At 37.8% G+C, this 17,216-nt stretch overlaps 1 protein-coding gene across 2 annotated transcripts in view; it reads right to left on the bottom strand.

Moving 5' to 3' along the window:
- The window catches only part of SRGAP1 (SLIT-ROBO Rho GTPase activating protein 1), a 145,509-nt gene that overhangs the window by 45,642 nt on the left and 82,651 nt on the right, over positions 1-17,216 (bottom strand). For both annotated transcript variants that reach the window (XM_069853049.1, XM_069853056.1), the window contains exons 4-6: positions 14,778-14,840; positions 5,051-5,233; positions 4,533-4,661 (exon numbers count right to left, since the gene is read on the bottom strand). In XM_069853049.1, the coding sequence (XP_069709150.1) occupies positions 4,533-4,661; positions 5,051-5,233; positions 14,778-14,840 (375 nt within the window). The remainder of the gene's footprint in view (positions 1-4,532; positions 4,662-5,050; positions 5,234-14,777; positions 14,841-17,216) is intronic.

Below are 17,216 nucleotides of genomic sequence, written 5' to 3' on the forward strand. Positions count from 1 at the left end.
TTAGAAAGACAGTTGTCTATACTGGAGATAGCACTTCAGGTATTTATTACTAAGACTAAAAATTTAAAGTACTGACACTAAAATGCACCTTTCTGGTGCTGCAAGGAAGTATGTATGTATACACACATACGCATATGTGTGTGATTGGTAGAAAGACTTGTAAAGTTCAGGCGAGCAAGCACACTGCTAGCAAAAATAAATATGAATCTTTGAGGTTCACTAATCAGCACAACAAGGCTACAGCCTGGATAGCTAATGATATCTGTTATTAATCTATAGGTTAGAGAGAGTTGACACATCAGTCGGTGCAGTCAGTGTCTTACATGAAGATGAGAGATGAGAGAACAAAGTCACAGACTGTAAGTTTTATTGCATTTCTGGATTCATAAAGACTTTTCGTTGGGCCAAGTGGAGGGAGACAAGTGATGCATTTGGGATGTGCGAAAAATTAATTCTGTAATTTGCATTTTACTCTTATTTGGAATTAAATCTGAAGCAGTCTCAAGAGCATTTACTGTCTTTATTGCACCCCGGAGTATATTTAGGCTTGAAAAAAACAAACTGCAGTGCTTAGCACAGAGCTTCAATCAAAAAACCAAGCTGCTCTTCATTTCATTTCAGGAATAATAATAAAATTCTAATGCCAATGGAGAGAGAAATTAATTTAAAAAAGCCTTAACCTCTGAATAAGTCACTTTCTAATCATCCTGTTACGCAGACATCAACATTCAAATCAAAGGGATCTAGCTGTACATATATTTATGAGAACTTATATAATAAAGGATTGTGAGCTCCACACGCTCCATCCTAGTTTTAAACTTGGTTCTATGAATGATTAACAAAGAACCTTTACAGAATAAATTAAGTTCATAATAGCTAAATGTTCCCTAACTTTCTAACCATCTGAAGCACACAGACTGCAATTAGAGATTCACAAACTCCACTCTAAGAAAGACCAAGACATGAATATTTTATTTATTCCAGCAGCAGATCAGACAGTCAAATTGTTTTGATCACTGTTTCCTAGCATTTATCTTCAGATCATATGACTGCATGGTAAGTCTGAAAAAGGTCCCTACATTCCTCTTACACTCAGATAAATCTAATAAACTCAATTACATGGAAATCTTCTAGTAAATGAGTAATAATATGTGCCATATGGACAGATGTTGGTACTAACAGTCAGATAAGCAAAGGGGTGTATTCTGTTGTTTCTCTGAAACCCACAATCTTAAAAAAAATATCTGCATAGTAGATAAAGCTTATTTAATTTAGCTAAAAAGTATTCTTTGATACCTTTTACAGGATGAAAATAAAGAAAAAACTAACCCTGTCCTCCCCTTGAACTAGATCCTATTATACAGTCAGTAGAGAATATTTAACAGAAAATTCAAATTCCTCTGGTACAGTATGCAGAGCACAGAAATATACTGTGCTTATCAAATCTTCTTTGCAAAGGTTGGTCCCAATCCTCAGCTCACTAAATGCCTTAAAACATCCAGCTAACACTCCAACAATATTTTTATCTTGCTTTTATGACAAGAGCTTAAGATGAACAACACATCATCATTTTAAGTCAGAAGCCCTGAGATTTGTTAATGAAATGAAGGAGTTGAACAGTTCAGACTGAGTTCAGCTGAGGAACTGCAAGTTAGGATTTTCCATATGAGTCTCACAAATGGAAAACGCAATGGCAATCAAATGAAAAAACTATAATTGTTTTTGTAAAAAAATCCCGCAATCCTTCCATATCTTGCTACAAAAAAATATTATATTGAACAGTTCACTGCATTCCTTCATGTATTTATCCCATTTTTATTAGACATATTTTTCAATAATGCAGGAAAACATTCAGTTTCATTTATGGGCAACACCAACAGTTCGAGGAGCTCTAAATCCCTTCCATGTTAACTGGAATTCAGACACAGAGGAGAAGTAATCCCCTTTTGTACAAGCAAAGATAGAATTCAAGAAAGCATGGAAAGGCAGCCAGGCAGATGGGGACAGAGTAGAGACAGCAAAGAATGAAATCACCATTACTGCTCTGAAAACTCTGAATCGTACCAAGACATTAATAGATTTACAAAACAAGACAGTGTGGATTGTTGCAACATATGGCCAGTGGGCAGCATGTCTCACATTCCAATGATATAACCCCAAAATCTTGCCAAGACACTTGCATTTACAAGAAGTGTTTCCTTTGTCAAGTAGTAAACACTCTGTCTAGATACCAATGCTTTCACAGCATATTCTGATTAAATACAAATGTCTGAAAGACACTTCATTTAAACAAGCTCACAATCAGATTAAATTGGCTCTGAAGCAAATTCTTGTTGCACGTGTTTTGTAGCCTACTCTTACAAAACAATGATGCAAAGGGCAGCTAGACTTTCCATTTAAATTCCTTAGGGAACAGTAATTTCTGAAGCTCTTTTGCCAAAAGAATGTTATTGTTTACATTGGTCCATGGCTTGTATAGTTTTCCCGAGTTACTAAATATTGTAGAATGTATATTTCTATTAAAAACTAGCAGTTAGAAAGCTTTAGTCTTCATGGTTGTGTAAATATCTTTTCAAACAGTAACCTAAACAGTGTTGTCTTTGTAAACATATGCAGAGAGCGCTTCACTTTGCTTGTCCTTGCAATTCTTCATGAAGCTCCAGGCCTGTGGTTCCTCCCCTTATCTTTCACTGCCACAGCAACCTCTGTGGATATCAATGAAAGGGGTAAAAATCATGTATATTTTCCAACCTGAGAAAGTTTTGACTAAGTAGAAACACACACTGGAGACATTCACTGCAAAATATGAGCTCCGAAAGAGAAAGCAGGAGAGAAGACAAAATCAGCCTCCTCTCCAACCTCTGAAGGGGTGAGGTTGTTGGGAAAAGAAGGAAATAGACCTTTCTTCCGTCCAGCAGCCAGAAAAAAAATCACAAAGTTCACATTTATCAGACATGCCCTAACTAGAAGCTAAAAATCCATAATCCTTTAAGCAGTACCAGGACAGCTTCTCACTTGGGTGGTACTCTAGCAGGCACGCTGCTTGTCCTTAGTTTTCTGCCCTGATCATCTGTCTATCGGGATCCTGATAAATATTTTCACTGCCTGGGCAGGCCAGGTGGGTGCAGTAGGACGTGCAGGTGCATGACTGTGGTTAGACAGGGACAATATATGGCAGAATAAACCAGAAGAAATCAGAAGAGAGAAGACACACAACAGTGAATAAGAAAGAGGAAGAAACGAGATGTTGAGACAGAGATAGCAAGAAATACTGAAAATATAATAAAGATACACCACCATCTCTTATAAGAAAGAAGCAAGGAAAGAAAAAGAAGCAAAACCATTTGAACAGAAAAAAACTGAAAGGGAAAAGGAAAGGTTATAATAAAATCAGGTAATATTCTCTAGATCACAGGAAAATAGACAAGTTAAAGAAAACTGACTCTTAGTATTTAGAAAACCTACAAGAAAACACATATATGCAGCTATATATGCAGCTATTTTAGTCTGTTCATGTCAAGGCATTTTTCTGTTTCTCTATCAAGCCTTGCTTCTCCAGACAGTAGAAATGAGAAATCTCTTGTGAAATGCTGCATTAATTTATACTATATTACAAACTAGAGCTTAGCTGACTTATCTTTGTGATAAACATCCCACCAGAAATGACAGGATGTTAATGTAATTTACTACTGTAAATAACAAATGCTATTGTTGCAGCAGAAGGCATATTCAAATATTTAATATGTCATATGGGCCACAGAGTTGTACCCACTAACTTAAATTTAACACTACATTGCTAGTGAATGAATATTACTGAGCTTCTGTTTGCTACCTCCAAATTTTCTCTATCAAATATACGGTCAGTTTACAAAAAGAGAGGGACGTGATAGAGTGTGGGATCATCCCTCCATATCATCTAAATATGTCAATAATACAGGTTCTGGAGACCAAATGCTAATACAAGTCAACATGAGGGTACAACCTCATTTTCCTAGAACATTCTCACAGGAATAACTTAATGAAAACCAGTAACAATTCTGTTGGCAGTGTAGAGTACAGGATTGCATCTGTTCTGCAAACTACATGAAATAAGAATAAAAAGCAGTGTATATTTGATTCAATGACTGACAGAATGAAAATAAGTGATTCTGAAGACATGAAGAAAATGCCTTCTTTTGAGTTAATTACCATTACAAGATGCCCACTTAAGAAGCTTATCTTGTACGAAATATCTGCACCCCAGAAATCTTTTTATAGTACAAAATGGAAATGTCTACATTTTTTGTGTTATTCTGTCATAGTTTCTCTTACCACAAGGGGAGAAAAAAATAATGTTCTAACTTTAAAGGAATGCACTCTATTTTGTGAAATACAAAGCTGAAAGGAAAATCTCCTGATTATACCCTATCATATTGTAAATGATAAGCACAGTGTAGGCAACCCATTTGACTAATGTATACACTTCGAAAATGAAAAAAAAATAAAATTATTCCTGACAAGATAAACTTAAAACCAAATGTGTCAATACTTACATCAATTAAATCTGAAAGGTCATGAATATAATACTTGAAAACAGAAGCATTGGTTGCTTCAAGGGTGAGCAGGTATTCATTACGGGCCTTAATAGATTTCAGCTTGTTTTCAGAATATTTTGCTTGACGCTAAAAAAAAGATTGTACATAAGCGCATTGGAATTACTTCATTTTTGATATGTAGCAAAAACAGTAACAATCCCAACACACATTCTATTAACAAGAAAGAATCTTAGTTGCCAACATATTACACATATAACAAATGTAATACAAAGTGATAACTTAGAATTTGGGTTAAAAAAGTGACAAACCATACATTAAGAATTATACCAGGAATAAAAAATTCCACTCTCTGAACTGCAACTAAGTCAAGTTATCTATAACCCACTGCTAGTTTATTAAGTGCACCTTGTTTAATTTTATTTCCCAGCTGGACTTCTCTATCTAACATCATGCTAAAGAATGGCAGAAATGCACTGAAATTACTTCAAATGAAGCTTAATAAAAGGATTATTTACTTTTTCCTTCATTTTTTCAATCTTTTTCACAGAGCTCCGTCTCTGGTGTCTTTCTTCTAGTCGAATATGAAAAACAGGGTCTCCTGACCTCCCAATTTGTTTTTCTTCTTGCTTTTCTGCCTCTTTTAGTTTGCTTTCCGCACTGATGCTCTCTGCATGATACATGTGGTATGTTTTCATGACCTGCAAAACACAAGAGTCAAAATAGAGTTAGGAGAGAATGAAAATACAAAGATATCAACAGAAAAATCATTTGAATTTGAATTTGTGTTTGAATAAAATGTCCTCTTATAAACATGGATCTTGGATAAGTTTCTTTGCCAACAGAGGCTGAGGATTTCTGGTTGCATTTTTCTTTTCTGATATATTTAACAGGTTCCCAGTAGGATACTGTAAGCCTATTGGCATTGTCAATATGCCTGACTTTCAATGAGGCCTTTGGATGATGCCTAAACTACCACTGTTGAACTTAAAGAAACAGGTATTTATATATATAAAATTCTACATGTTCAGAGCACTTCACCAAGTGCTATGAATAAAGAGAAAGGTGAGGGAGAACTAGTTGTAATGTAAGTTGTGACATAAGCATGTGAGACCATCTCTCACCCCGCCTCGTTTCTGCTCAAAAGGGCTTTGCATTGCAGAAATGTTTTGGTAGGCAACGGGGCAGTAAGCTATCAAATATTTCAGTCTAAAGTCATGTAGAAAATATTTGGGGATTTTTTTGGGGGATATCCTTCTTATTAAACATCAGGATTCCTGTCATTGAATGAAAACATGAAATAATGAGCAAAAACCCTAAATCTATGTCAGTGCCATAACTCAGTATTGAAGAAGCAGATGGATACCAGCTCAGCTGTGGTCATTCACTGCTTGAAAGCAGGAGGTTCCCTTCAGCACTGTGGAAAGGGGAAGAAAGCAGAAGCAATGGGAAGCTTCGGTCTCAGAGCACAACCTCAGCCAGCTGGACGGTTGTCCATGGCCCGGAAAGTAGTGGCTCCCAACTATGCAGCCAGCAGACTGCATCTAAAATCAGATGAGAGCTGGAGAAGGAGCTGTCTGATAAGTTGTGAAGATGGTTCCCCCACAGCCCCCTAGTTAACACCATTATCTTTCCCCTGTTCACACGCTGGCTCTGCAGCGTTCCTCCTTCAGCAGAGCTTTATGCAATGCATGGAGGAGACAGACCAGTTTGGAGAAATACTGAAATATTCCCTAGCAAGAGAAGTACTTAAGTAACTGAGTAGTTAGGCCAGCATAAGGGGCATCAACATTGGGGATGGTAAAGCTAAGCAGTGCAAATTTGCTGCAGCATGGCTTTGTGTGGATCGACACACGCTATATCAGGCGATGGGTGGATGGATGCATAATTAAAGACTCACGCAACAGAAAGAAAGAAGCTTTTTGAAAGCTGCTTCTTTTGCATAACCATGTATGTTATGCATATGTTATACACTATAACTGTGTGCACCACTGTTTAATACCAATGCCATGCCACACATACAACTGAAATAGCAGTGGTATTAAAAATGAAACATGTAACTCTTCACTAACTTCCTGCAGTAAGGTAAAACAGCAGGAGATGCCCATCAAAGGACCTTGTTTTTATTTTTAAAAACATATGTTTACAGCTTTCTGCTAAAAAAAAGCCCAAACTGCCCAGAGCAGTGCTTAGCATTATTGCTGCTCCTGCTATTTTATATCACAGTCCTGCTCCAAAGAGCAACCAGAGTGCGGAGCTTCCTGCCCAAGCACTGCCTACACCCGCTGGGAACAGCCGCTGTCCCAGCAGCTCACTGTCTACGTGGATGAGTTAAAAAAATGAAGATGAAACAAGCCAAGCTGAGGAGAGAAGGCAAGCCTGCAGAGCAGAGATCTGCACAGTCCCCAGCTTAACCAAAAGGCACGTTCAGCTCCCTATATCCTGCACTGTTACCAAAGGCATTTCTAAAGTTGTCAATAATCTGCACCTGGAGAGTGTAACTCCTATAGCTACATGGAAAGAATTACTGAAAAGAGAAGAAATGCACTTCTTACAGAAATGATTTATAAAAAGAACCCCAAGAAGCACAGAATTTTATATGGCTGTATTAAAAATGATGGGAAAAGGAAATTAAAAATGAGGTTGCGCCCTTCTCTTTTGGCCCTTTTACTCATTTTTTTAAGTGCTTCTTTACAGCACTCTTTAAGTGTCTGCTTTTATTTTTCATCTTTTGTTGTGTGTTCGCTCCAGAGACTTTTTAGTTGGTGGAACAAAGGTAACTTATGTGTCTTACCACCTAGGAAAGTTATTTTCTTTTGTACTGTCTCGATATTTCTCCCTGCAAAGACAGAACAATAATAATATCTCAGAGTTTCCTAACAGCACATCTCAAAGGATCTGACTTTAGATGGTGAAGCAAGGATTTGTTCTGCTTGGTAAAAGCAGTAAGCACTGAAGTTTTTAAAGCATTTTTCCTGAGTGCCTTGTAGCCTAGTGGACTATAGGATAAATGTTATTCTGCAGCGGCTGTGACATTTTCATGGGCCTCCTTGTTGAGTGAAGGAGTACAAGTGCATCACTACCAGCTTTCAGCAAGAGGCCCAGCTGCCTCCACGCTGACTCTGCTAACCTCACACCACTGAAGAGTACTTCTTCCTCTCACTGCCCGCAGAAAGCACATGCTAATAAACCATTGTCTCACTATGCACCCACTGAAAGTCAAGTTTTGTGTGAAAACAGCATGGACCTCATTGTCTTTACGGTGAATCAAGATACCTACTTGAAATTCATGTTCTCGCAATAAACTCAGAACAAGTCATTAGCACAAATGATTCTTAAAAAACTAAAATTGAGTAAGAAGCCTTCCCTTTGGCAGAAAACTCAGGGATAGACAAGAGTCACGAGTCTGCCCTATCCAAGCCACACTGGCTTAGAAATCAATATAGACTATGTACAGAGCAGTGATTAGCCTGTGCATTTGACTTCTGTCCAGTTTGTTATGCTGATAGCACTGCTTATCTCATGCACTAGCGACGTCATTATTTTGTAAGCCTCTGGGGAGAGCTGACAACTCCAGCCTTTTCAATAATTTCTCAACGTTTTTTAAGAGCTGATATTGCAGCAGCCAAACTTAACTTGAGAAAGCATTAGACAGACACATATGGAAAATAAACGGGAACCGGCTAGGGAGCTGGCTTCCAAGCACTTCAGTGTATGCTTCCCCAACAAATTAACTTAGCATTTGTATGCTCTGTTGCATATATGACTCTTTCCCTTAACATTATACCATCTTTTCTCCCTGGAGTTTTTAAAAGGCTGTTACATACTGTAGAAGACAGTAACAGCCTTGTGTAAGTCTTGTAAATAGACTTACTGTATGAAGAGTTCTGGGATCCATAGATCTATTATTCAAATAACAAACAATCCAATTAAATAAGGAATACCACTTCTCAGATGTCCGCCAAACTGTTGAACTGACAGATTACCCTGTAGAAGTATCTATCACTGAACTGACTTTAATTAGACCCAAAGTGCCTATTGATCAGCCACCAAATATGCACTGAAAAGAGAGATCAAGGTTGTAATTTTGCAGATGCTGAACTGTCATCAAGACATATGCTGCACTTCTCTCCTGCAGTGAACAAGGACTGTTAAATGTATACTAGTCCCTTTCTAAAAATTAAAGGGTGAATTCACCTCCTTTTAATTTTGCAAGTTTATTCTGCAGATCCAGCGATGTAAAACAGATTTCTGTCAGATCACTAAGTGAGACTACAAGCAGATGCAAACTCTTACGCTACCCAAACTACATACACTCCCACTTGTAGGTGACAGACTGCTCACTTAGTGATATAAATGTCTTATTTTGTGTGCCAAATTTTCAGCATCATTCTTAAGAACTCAGCAAGTAGGCTTAGGGCAGAAGACAGCACTTATTACAGGGAAGGGCACATTAGAGTGAATCCTTAGATAATTATTGTATTTAAACCCACAATTGTTATCTGGACGAATCCATCAACAAGACAGTAATTGGTGCCGTACTTCTGTAGGCTATAAGACAGGAATGTTCCTGTAGCGAGGAACTTTTCTACATCGTACCTACTTTTTAGAAAACTTAACCCACAGTACTAAGACTGAATGCTACGAAGCTAAAATATATTTGAATTACCATGTATTATCACGTGCTTTATTTTTTATAACAAAACTGCAAAATTAAGATCTTTTTAATAGTGTTTCTCAGGAAATAGGCATTTAACAGAACAGTAGTTCATTCCTTTTGCAATTACCGTGTTTTATTTTTTTCTGAATTGCCTCTCTGCTAAGTCATGAGCTCTTATGAGGAGGTGGAGTTGCAAGGGACTCATTAAATCAGGTCAGCTAGTACTTCTCCCAAGAAATAAGCAAAATCTTGTGCCAATTTTACTAAATCAATGGCCTCTAGCACCTAACTAGGCTCAGTTTTAGCTGTTTTCAGCATCCTGTTCACTTCCAAACCAACCTCTTGACGTGGTTCGAGGAATTGTCACTGATATATTACTACCAATACAGAATTCCTTATTTCACCTTCTCAGAGCTCTGGTGTGCTATAGTAAATTGGACTTAACTTTTCTATAGAAAATCCAGATTCTGTGTTATTTCAGCAAAGAAAAAAGAAAACCTGTCAGCAACTACCCTGAGTAATTAAACAGCCAAGATTTTCAAAGAGTGAGATAGAACAATGAAAAATGCAAGGGGCATAGTAGCCCTGTCTTATTTAATATTAAATGGCTGGCTTTGGACTGTCCCTACTTTTTCATTTTTCTGAAAGCCTTACATTTGTATTGCTCATGAAGAGCATGATGCCAATAGGAGTAATTTGGAAAGCCAAGTGAGAGACATGAAGATGTATTCTTATGATGCGCATCACTCTTCTCTACCATTCACCTCCATCCTTATTACCAGAACACCTCTGTATTTTCAGTAAACTTATCACCTCACTGATCCCTCCCGACTTCCTTAAAGGTAATTTATGAATATGCTCTCACACCTAAATAAATCCAGTAGAGACTGCACTCCAGTGCAAGAAAATACTCTGCCTCCCTTCTGTTTCCTGCCATTTCCGATCACTCAGACGTCACTGCCATATTCCAGTATTTGACCTGATAATACAAGATATTTTAGCTTTCCACAGAAATGGAAGAGCAGTTTAACTGGAAAACTTTCTCTGTTGCAAAGATGATCTATTGTAAAATCAATACTCTGTTGCCTCTTATAAGCAGCATGTAAGAAGGTTTTTAAATCTTTCAGCACACAAAAAAACCCCAAAACCAACCAAAACCTCCTGCAGTTTTCAGTTTGACCAATCTTTCTCCTGCAATTGTCAGGAAGTAACCTTAACTCTGTGACCACACACAACTAACTGGGCTCCTCTCTTCCCCAGCACTACTCACTCAAAAGGTATGCCTTGCTCTAGTTTCAACAGCTTATATCCTCATGTAAAACATAGGACTAATTCCTGATCAACTGAAAGTGTAATAGGGAGAGGAGTGAGAGAGGAATGCAACAGCTGGGATGCTGCAGACCTTAAAATACTGCCTGGCTGGCACAGCCAGGGAGAAGCCCTGCATAATTAAAAGTACCCACTACTCACAATTTATTGAACTTGCAAAGACACAGACTGAAGCTTAGCTACTCAGTTGTTTTTGGCATGACGTTTTGAGTCATAATTTAAGAACCGGCGCATAAAATACTGAAAATTGAAAATACGGAGTCTTAAAATGAATTTTCCCTAACAATGTAACATGTAGAAAACATGCAAATATGTGACATAATGTGTAAGAAAAATGAAGATGTAAAGTTTCCCTTAAAAAATCCTGATTATTACACAAAATAAGCCTGCTTACCTTACAGGTTCTTAGAACATCTTCTGGAGCCTTGGTTCACCTGCTTCTGTTCTTATTTTTTCAATATTCATGTACATGACGTGCAATTTTAGTGAGGATAACACAAGACAAAGTCAACATAAGCTAAACTACTCCCAGATAGTAAATGAAGCTCTCTGGTACAAATCTCCTATTACCATTATAATTACTAGTAACGAAAACAGGAAGAGGAATTAATTACATAAAGTGTAAGCAAGGAGGAAGGTCTCTTATTGGTACACATTTTTGAAGAACAGCAGGTATTTAATACTCCAAAGTGCAAATGAAGTGTCAAATGAAACGATACTTCATTGCAGTTCTGAGCTCTTCCACATTAAATAAGAAGGCAAAATGTTTCCTAGTCTCTTTCTCTCAAAAGGCAGAGGTTTAAACTTCCACAAGTTAAAAACTATCTCTGAGCAGAATTTTTTTTTAATGGAATATCTTCATAACTCACTCTTAGTGGAAGGTGGCATGGCCCTCCAATTCCTCAGTGATTTCTTATTTTCTTCTCTTAAAACAGTTTCTTCTTTGCAAAATCTACTGCACTGTTTATTGATTTGTTTGAGGTAAAAAATGTCAAAAGCAGTGGACATAACTCCCTAACTACAACAGGTTTAGATGTGGCCTTGCACTTAGGCCTTGTTGAACATCATGAGGTTCACACTATGATATAGAAGACTAGGACACCTGACAGAGCACTGTCACTCAAAGAAAAGTCAGTTGCTATTCTGATACTTAGTAGGCTGTATTAGAACTCACCTATTAAAAATATTTGGATCAAATCAGTAGCAATTCTTTTAAACACTGCATTTATTCTGGATCATTGTGGATAAACTGGGTTTGAGATACCTGGTGCTCGAGAAGTCTGAAAGCAGGTGTGGTGACAGATCAGGTCTGGCTGGCATGCTGGGCAGGTACAGCCTCTTATCATTTTGGCTTGAAACAAGCATTTAATCCAGACCCTCATCCCACAGCATTAGGGAAATGCAGGAAAGCAATGTCTTAAACTTCATCACTAGAGAAAACAAGATGTTTTCTCAAAAGTTACAGAAAACTGCAGAACTACTGTATGCACCTGAATAAATCTGCCTAAGGAACCCAACCCTCATCTAAGAAGTTAAAGGAACACTGAATAGAACATGCAGTTTCTTTACGCTGACTGTACACCTGTGCCTCAGCACAAACACTTCTTACTATTTCAGCTTTTAGTGATTTTAATTTTCTTCTCTCGTTCTCTTCCACACACTTTTACACACAACTATTTGTTTTTCATTTCTGGAGGGTGACATTAATTTAAAAATCCTTCTTTTAAGATAAGGAATAATGATAAGAAGTAAACAGATTATTAAGCCCTTCTTCATACACACTCTATGCTCATTAAAAGCTCTGGTACTTTCTCCTTGCTCAAAGGCTTTAGAGGTATTTGAACTCCAATAAGATTTCACATTTTAACAGTGAATTTACCACTCCTTTACAAAAACCAAGAACTGAGTCATAGGGAGAGACTTCAATATTACTATAGTATTCACTGATTGAAATTAATTCACTTTCTTTTGGGCACAAAGATTTATCTCACAATAGTAAGACTGAATATTTTTTCCCTTCTGTAAATCACGAGGCAAAGAGGAAGAGGAATTCTTTTCATAAGCGATGGAGAAATATACCTCCCAGATTTTAACACTGCAGATACATCTTTTGGTAAGGCCACTTTGGTCTTATTCTGTAAACAGTAACCTCACAAGGAATTAAAAACTGCGTCTATCTATGTGTATATCTTTCTACCTTTATGTACACAAGCACATACACTACTCAGATATGCTGATGACCATTCTAAAGATGCAATGGAACTGATGTTATTCTGCACCATATCGTCACTTTACTAAGTATGGGTTGTATCTCGCTAGATATGGGCATCCACAGCTGACCAATTCCTCTGCAATCAATGAAAAGCTGGACAATGGAGTTAACAGTGTAGATCATTTCAGCTGAAGCAGATGCTTGGATCTGATCAAAGGGGTTTGATCTCCGCATATTAGATATCCAATGACTATAACTGGAACCCAGATGGCAAGCTAAGATATCTGTACCTACGTTGCAGATGCCTGAAAATTAGGTATAGCAAATGCCATTCCAAGAAACCATCCTGCAGCAGCATGTCCATTCTGCTAACTTAAAAAAGACTTCCTATTTTACAAAAATCTTATATTCTGGAATTAGGATTCACTGGAAGCCATAACATGAAAGTTAGTAGCTGAATAAATCTGTAGCCCTCAGTGGAAAGATACAGCACTAATGTGAATTAAAAGAATGAAAATACAAACATTCAGCCTGGAACATTTTCACCAGTAATTCAGCAAAGTATTTAATCACATGCTTCACTGTTTTCCTACTCTGGAAGCATGGGAACTAATCCTGCACCTCATCAGGCAACGGAGTTATGCAACTGATTAATTGAAACAAGGCTGTATCTTCGGAGCTTACTCACCACTGAAGCCCCACTTGTGCAATGGCTCCTAGAGCCACTGATCCCCTGCAGCTGTGTGAATTGTCTGTGGCTATCACTGCTTTGCAGAAGCTGATCCCAGCATACTTCACTGATTACAGGCCTGGGCTAACAAGGTTTTTGGAGTATCATACCCTATAAAATCAGTGGTGATTTCAGGGGAAAAAAACCACAAACCACCGAAAATTCAAAAGAACCCAGACAGTAAGACAGGTCTAAATTTCTTTGGAACTCCTTTTTGCCTCCTAAGTTGTTCTTGAGTTCAAATAGTCTTCAACCCATCTACTAATGAGTGCACAATCTTACCCAAGTCAAAAGAAAAAGACAAGATTCATTAAAGTAATGTCTGAATGACTCTCTTGCTGAGGGGACCTAGTCTCTGATATCTTCCTAACCTTAAATTCACAAATTGTTTCTCAGGACAGATGATTGTGTTTTTTATTTTCCTGGACCCCAAATCTTGAGAAAAGGCAAGGCAGCAGCCTAGAGACTGTTATGAAGGGTACTGAAGCATAGATGTTTCACTTCTTCCAGACAGAAGGGAAAATTTAGTTGTACATCTTCCTCAACCACCAGGAATCCACAGATTTTTATAAGAGGTGGATGTCGTCAGTTCCTCTTCATTGTACAGCTGTGTTTAAAACACAGAGAAATTCTTGATTTATTCTTCCTCAGAAGATATTCCCTAAAAAATGTTTTGGGAAATATTTTCCAGGGAGATAAAACCTCATCTCCTAGTAACAAGTTATCTAGATGAGTTTCAAAGAGGAAAACAAACTCAGATCTACCTTCTTTCAGATTTTCTAATGAGTTAGCAGCAGCTTGCCAGAATGCTTATGCTGTATTTCTCTTAACCTCTCTGAATGGTATGGAAAGCCTACACAATCCTCTATTTTTCTGGTTTTCTTTTTATTATTTATTTATCCCAGCCAGGGAGTGGGGAGGGCACATAGGTTAATATTGACTGATTTTTACTGACTGTAGTCCATCAGTCAAACCAAACAGATGGCAGCATGGACTAAAACAAGGCAGAAAAAGAAGCAGCTTTGCTCTGGTAAGCTCTGAGTAGAAATGCCTCCTTAACAATCAAGAAAACTTATAATAAAATGGCTTAGCATAGTCTGGGGGGAAAAAAGGTTGAAAGTAAAGAGTAATCCTGAAAGCATTAGCATATGTATTGTAAACAAGTGAGTAGTTTTTCCAAAAGACAATTTAGACTTGTGTAAGAAGACAAAAAATTAGCATCCCCACTGGGGGATAAATTGTTACATAAAAGGACACTTAAAGCTTACAGAAAAGGTCCGATATGGAATAAGCTAAGTAAGTAACTGTACTTACCGTGTAAAGCTCGTTAAGAACTTTCATTAAGTCTTCATGAAGCTGAAATGCAATCTCTTTACTCTGTAATTAAAAAGAAATCATTAGGAAAGCACATGCAAAAACTGCAACATACATTTGCTTCTTGAATATTCATACTCATTCTTCATCCTAGATAGCAAATGCAACATTGCTTACAAAGACCCTGTTCTGACAGAATTACAGTGCACCAAAAATAATGATTCAGGGACGTAGAGGTAGACAGACAACATCTGGACACAAGACTTCTAAAGGAAAACCTCAAAGTAATTTGAGAGATTTTCCCATGAAAACCATCAGGAAATTAAGTTCCAACAGAAAGGGTGAAGTTCAGGATTAATGTTATAAGCCTTTTTCTCTGGAACAAACTGTGTACTGTTTTACAGCTGCTATGATATATAAAAAACCTAAACCATGTGGAGTGTGATACTCTAGAGGGACATCCCGCCCAATTTTACATCTAGAATGGTCTTTGTTTCTCAGCATATGCAACTATCTAAATATTTATGCAAGAAATAATTGTGGCTCCTCTTTGAAAAAGATACCCAACTGCATAATATTCCAGAGCGGGCTGCTGAAACAGCTTTGTTTAGCTTTTCTGGATTGTGTCTCTATTTTCATTCTGACCCAGAAAAAAAGAAATGCTTAGCACTAATTATTAAAGAAAGTAAGCATGGCAAAATAAGAGTATTTAATTTGAGTTTCATTCAAATATATTCCTTTGTTAGTTGTTCACAGCAGTTCAATCAGATGAAAACTGTGGCAACTGTGCAGGAGTTGAAGGCATTTGTACCACAAACATTGGAAAATAGCTATAGAATTGAGCTAGGAGATTTGGCTAACAGCCTTGCTATGTTTCTTCTGCAATGGTCAACATTGTAACATCCACGCTGGAATTGTCTGGTTTTTTTCTGTAAGTAAATTGATAATCAGCCCTGCTGAATCTCCAACTCCACGACAGATAAAGGCCTTAGCTATGAAAAGTACTTCGTACTTGCATAAAAGCCAAAAGAAAATCCTCAGGGATGACTCATCTCCAAAGCTGCTAACACATACTTGGCCATCACTAAAACACCTGCAGGAATAATGGTTTCTGAAAGAGAATTTCCAGTGCAACACCCACATACAAGGAGGAACCACGCCACACATCCCACCCACTGTGTCTTCTAGGAGGATGAAACAGACACATACAGTAGCTGAAACAGAAAACATTGCATTTGTTTCCTCCTATTCCTACTGTCATACTTCTAACCATGGGCAGTATTTTAAGGAATCTACCATAACACTTACCACTATTCACTCCAATCCTCGTATGCAAGATCATTTTTAATTGACAAGAAGTTAGGCATATAAATGAAAATACACTTGAAATTCTTATATCCCCAAGGGCATTAGCTGTAGTAGCTAAGGCACAGTGAGACAGATGCTCTGAAGCCAAGTGACACAGAACTACTAGGAAACTTTCCCTACTGCTTCTACTTTTCAAAGTCTGGTATTTTCATGAGGTATGCTCTACTACTTAAGTATCTAGAAAACAAGGTTTATCATTTCCATTTCTGTGCTAATTTCAGATTATTTTCATCTAATATGAAGGACAAAAATTCACATGAACAAGAATGCACAGAGTGCTTGTAAAGAATTGGAGAAGGATTGCAGATTTCCAAGCTGCTGTAGGGAAACACACTAAAAGCTTCTGCAAAAATTCTGAAATGCTTTTCTTTGCTTTACATTGGCACCCTGCCTTTAAAAGTCAGTGGCACAGCTCTGACACAGCTTACACATCTCCTCAAAGCTCCAAGAAGTGAAGACCGTCTGTTTTCTCTTGGATAGTTGCTTCTGTAGTGCTGAATATGAGTAGTCGGTTTTTTAATTACTTGAGCAGAAAAAAGGACACAACATACAAATAAAGCCGTACACGTTAAGACTGGAAGACGAATGCATATACATGTGGGAAAAAAAATGCAGATTAACCCCAGCCTCAAGCAATTTATCCCTTTCAAGCGTTGGTCACTACCATCTCAAAGCTGATGACAATTCAAGCCCTAAATACAGCAATATTGAGTCTAAAGCAGCATGCTTCTATGATGGAGTAACCACAGCAGCGGACACAGGAAAACCAATGGATGTAATCTATCTGGACTTCTGTAAAGCCTTTCACACGGTCCCCAACAACATCCAGATGGAGATCTGTTGACAAGTGGTGTCCCTCAGGGGTCTGTACTGGGACCAGCGCTGTTTAATATCTTCATCACTGCTACAGACAGTGAGATTGAGTGCACCCTCAGCAAGTTTGCAAATGACACAAGCTGAGAGGTGCAGCTGTCACACCAGAAGGACAGGATGTTATCCAGAGGGACCTGGACAGCCTCAAGAAGTGGGCTTATGTGAACCTCTTGAGGTTCAACAACGCCAAGTGCAAGG

The sequence above is a fragment of the Phaenicophaeus curvirostris genome, chromosome 1, assembly GCF_032191515.1.
Source record: "Phaenicophaeus curvirostris isolate KB17595 chromosome 1, BPBGC_Pcur_1.0, whole genome shotgun sequence".
Lineage (NCBI taxonomy): Eukaryota > Metazoa > Chordata > Aves > Cuculiformes > Cuculidae > Phaenicophaeus > Phaenicophaeus curvirostris.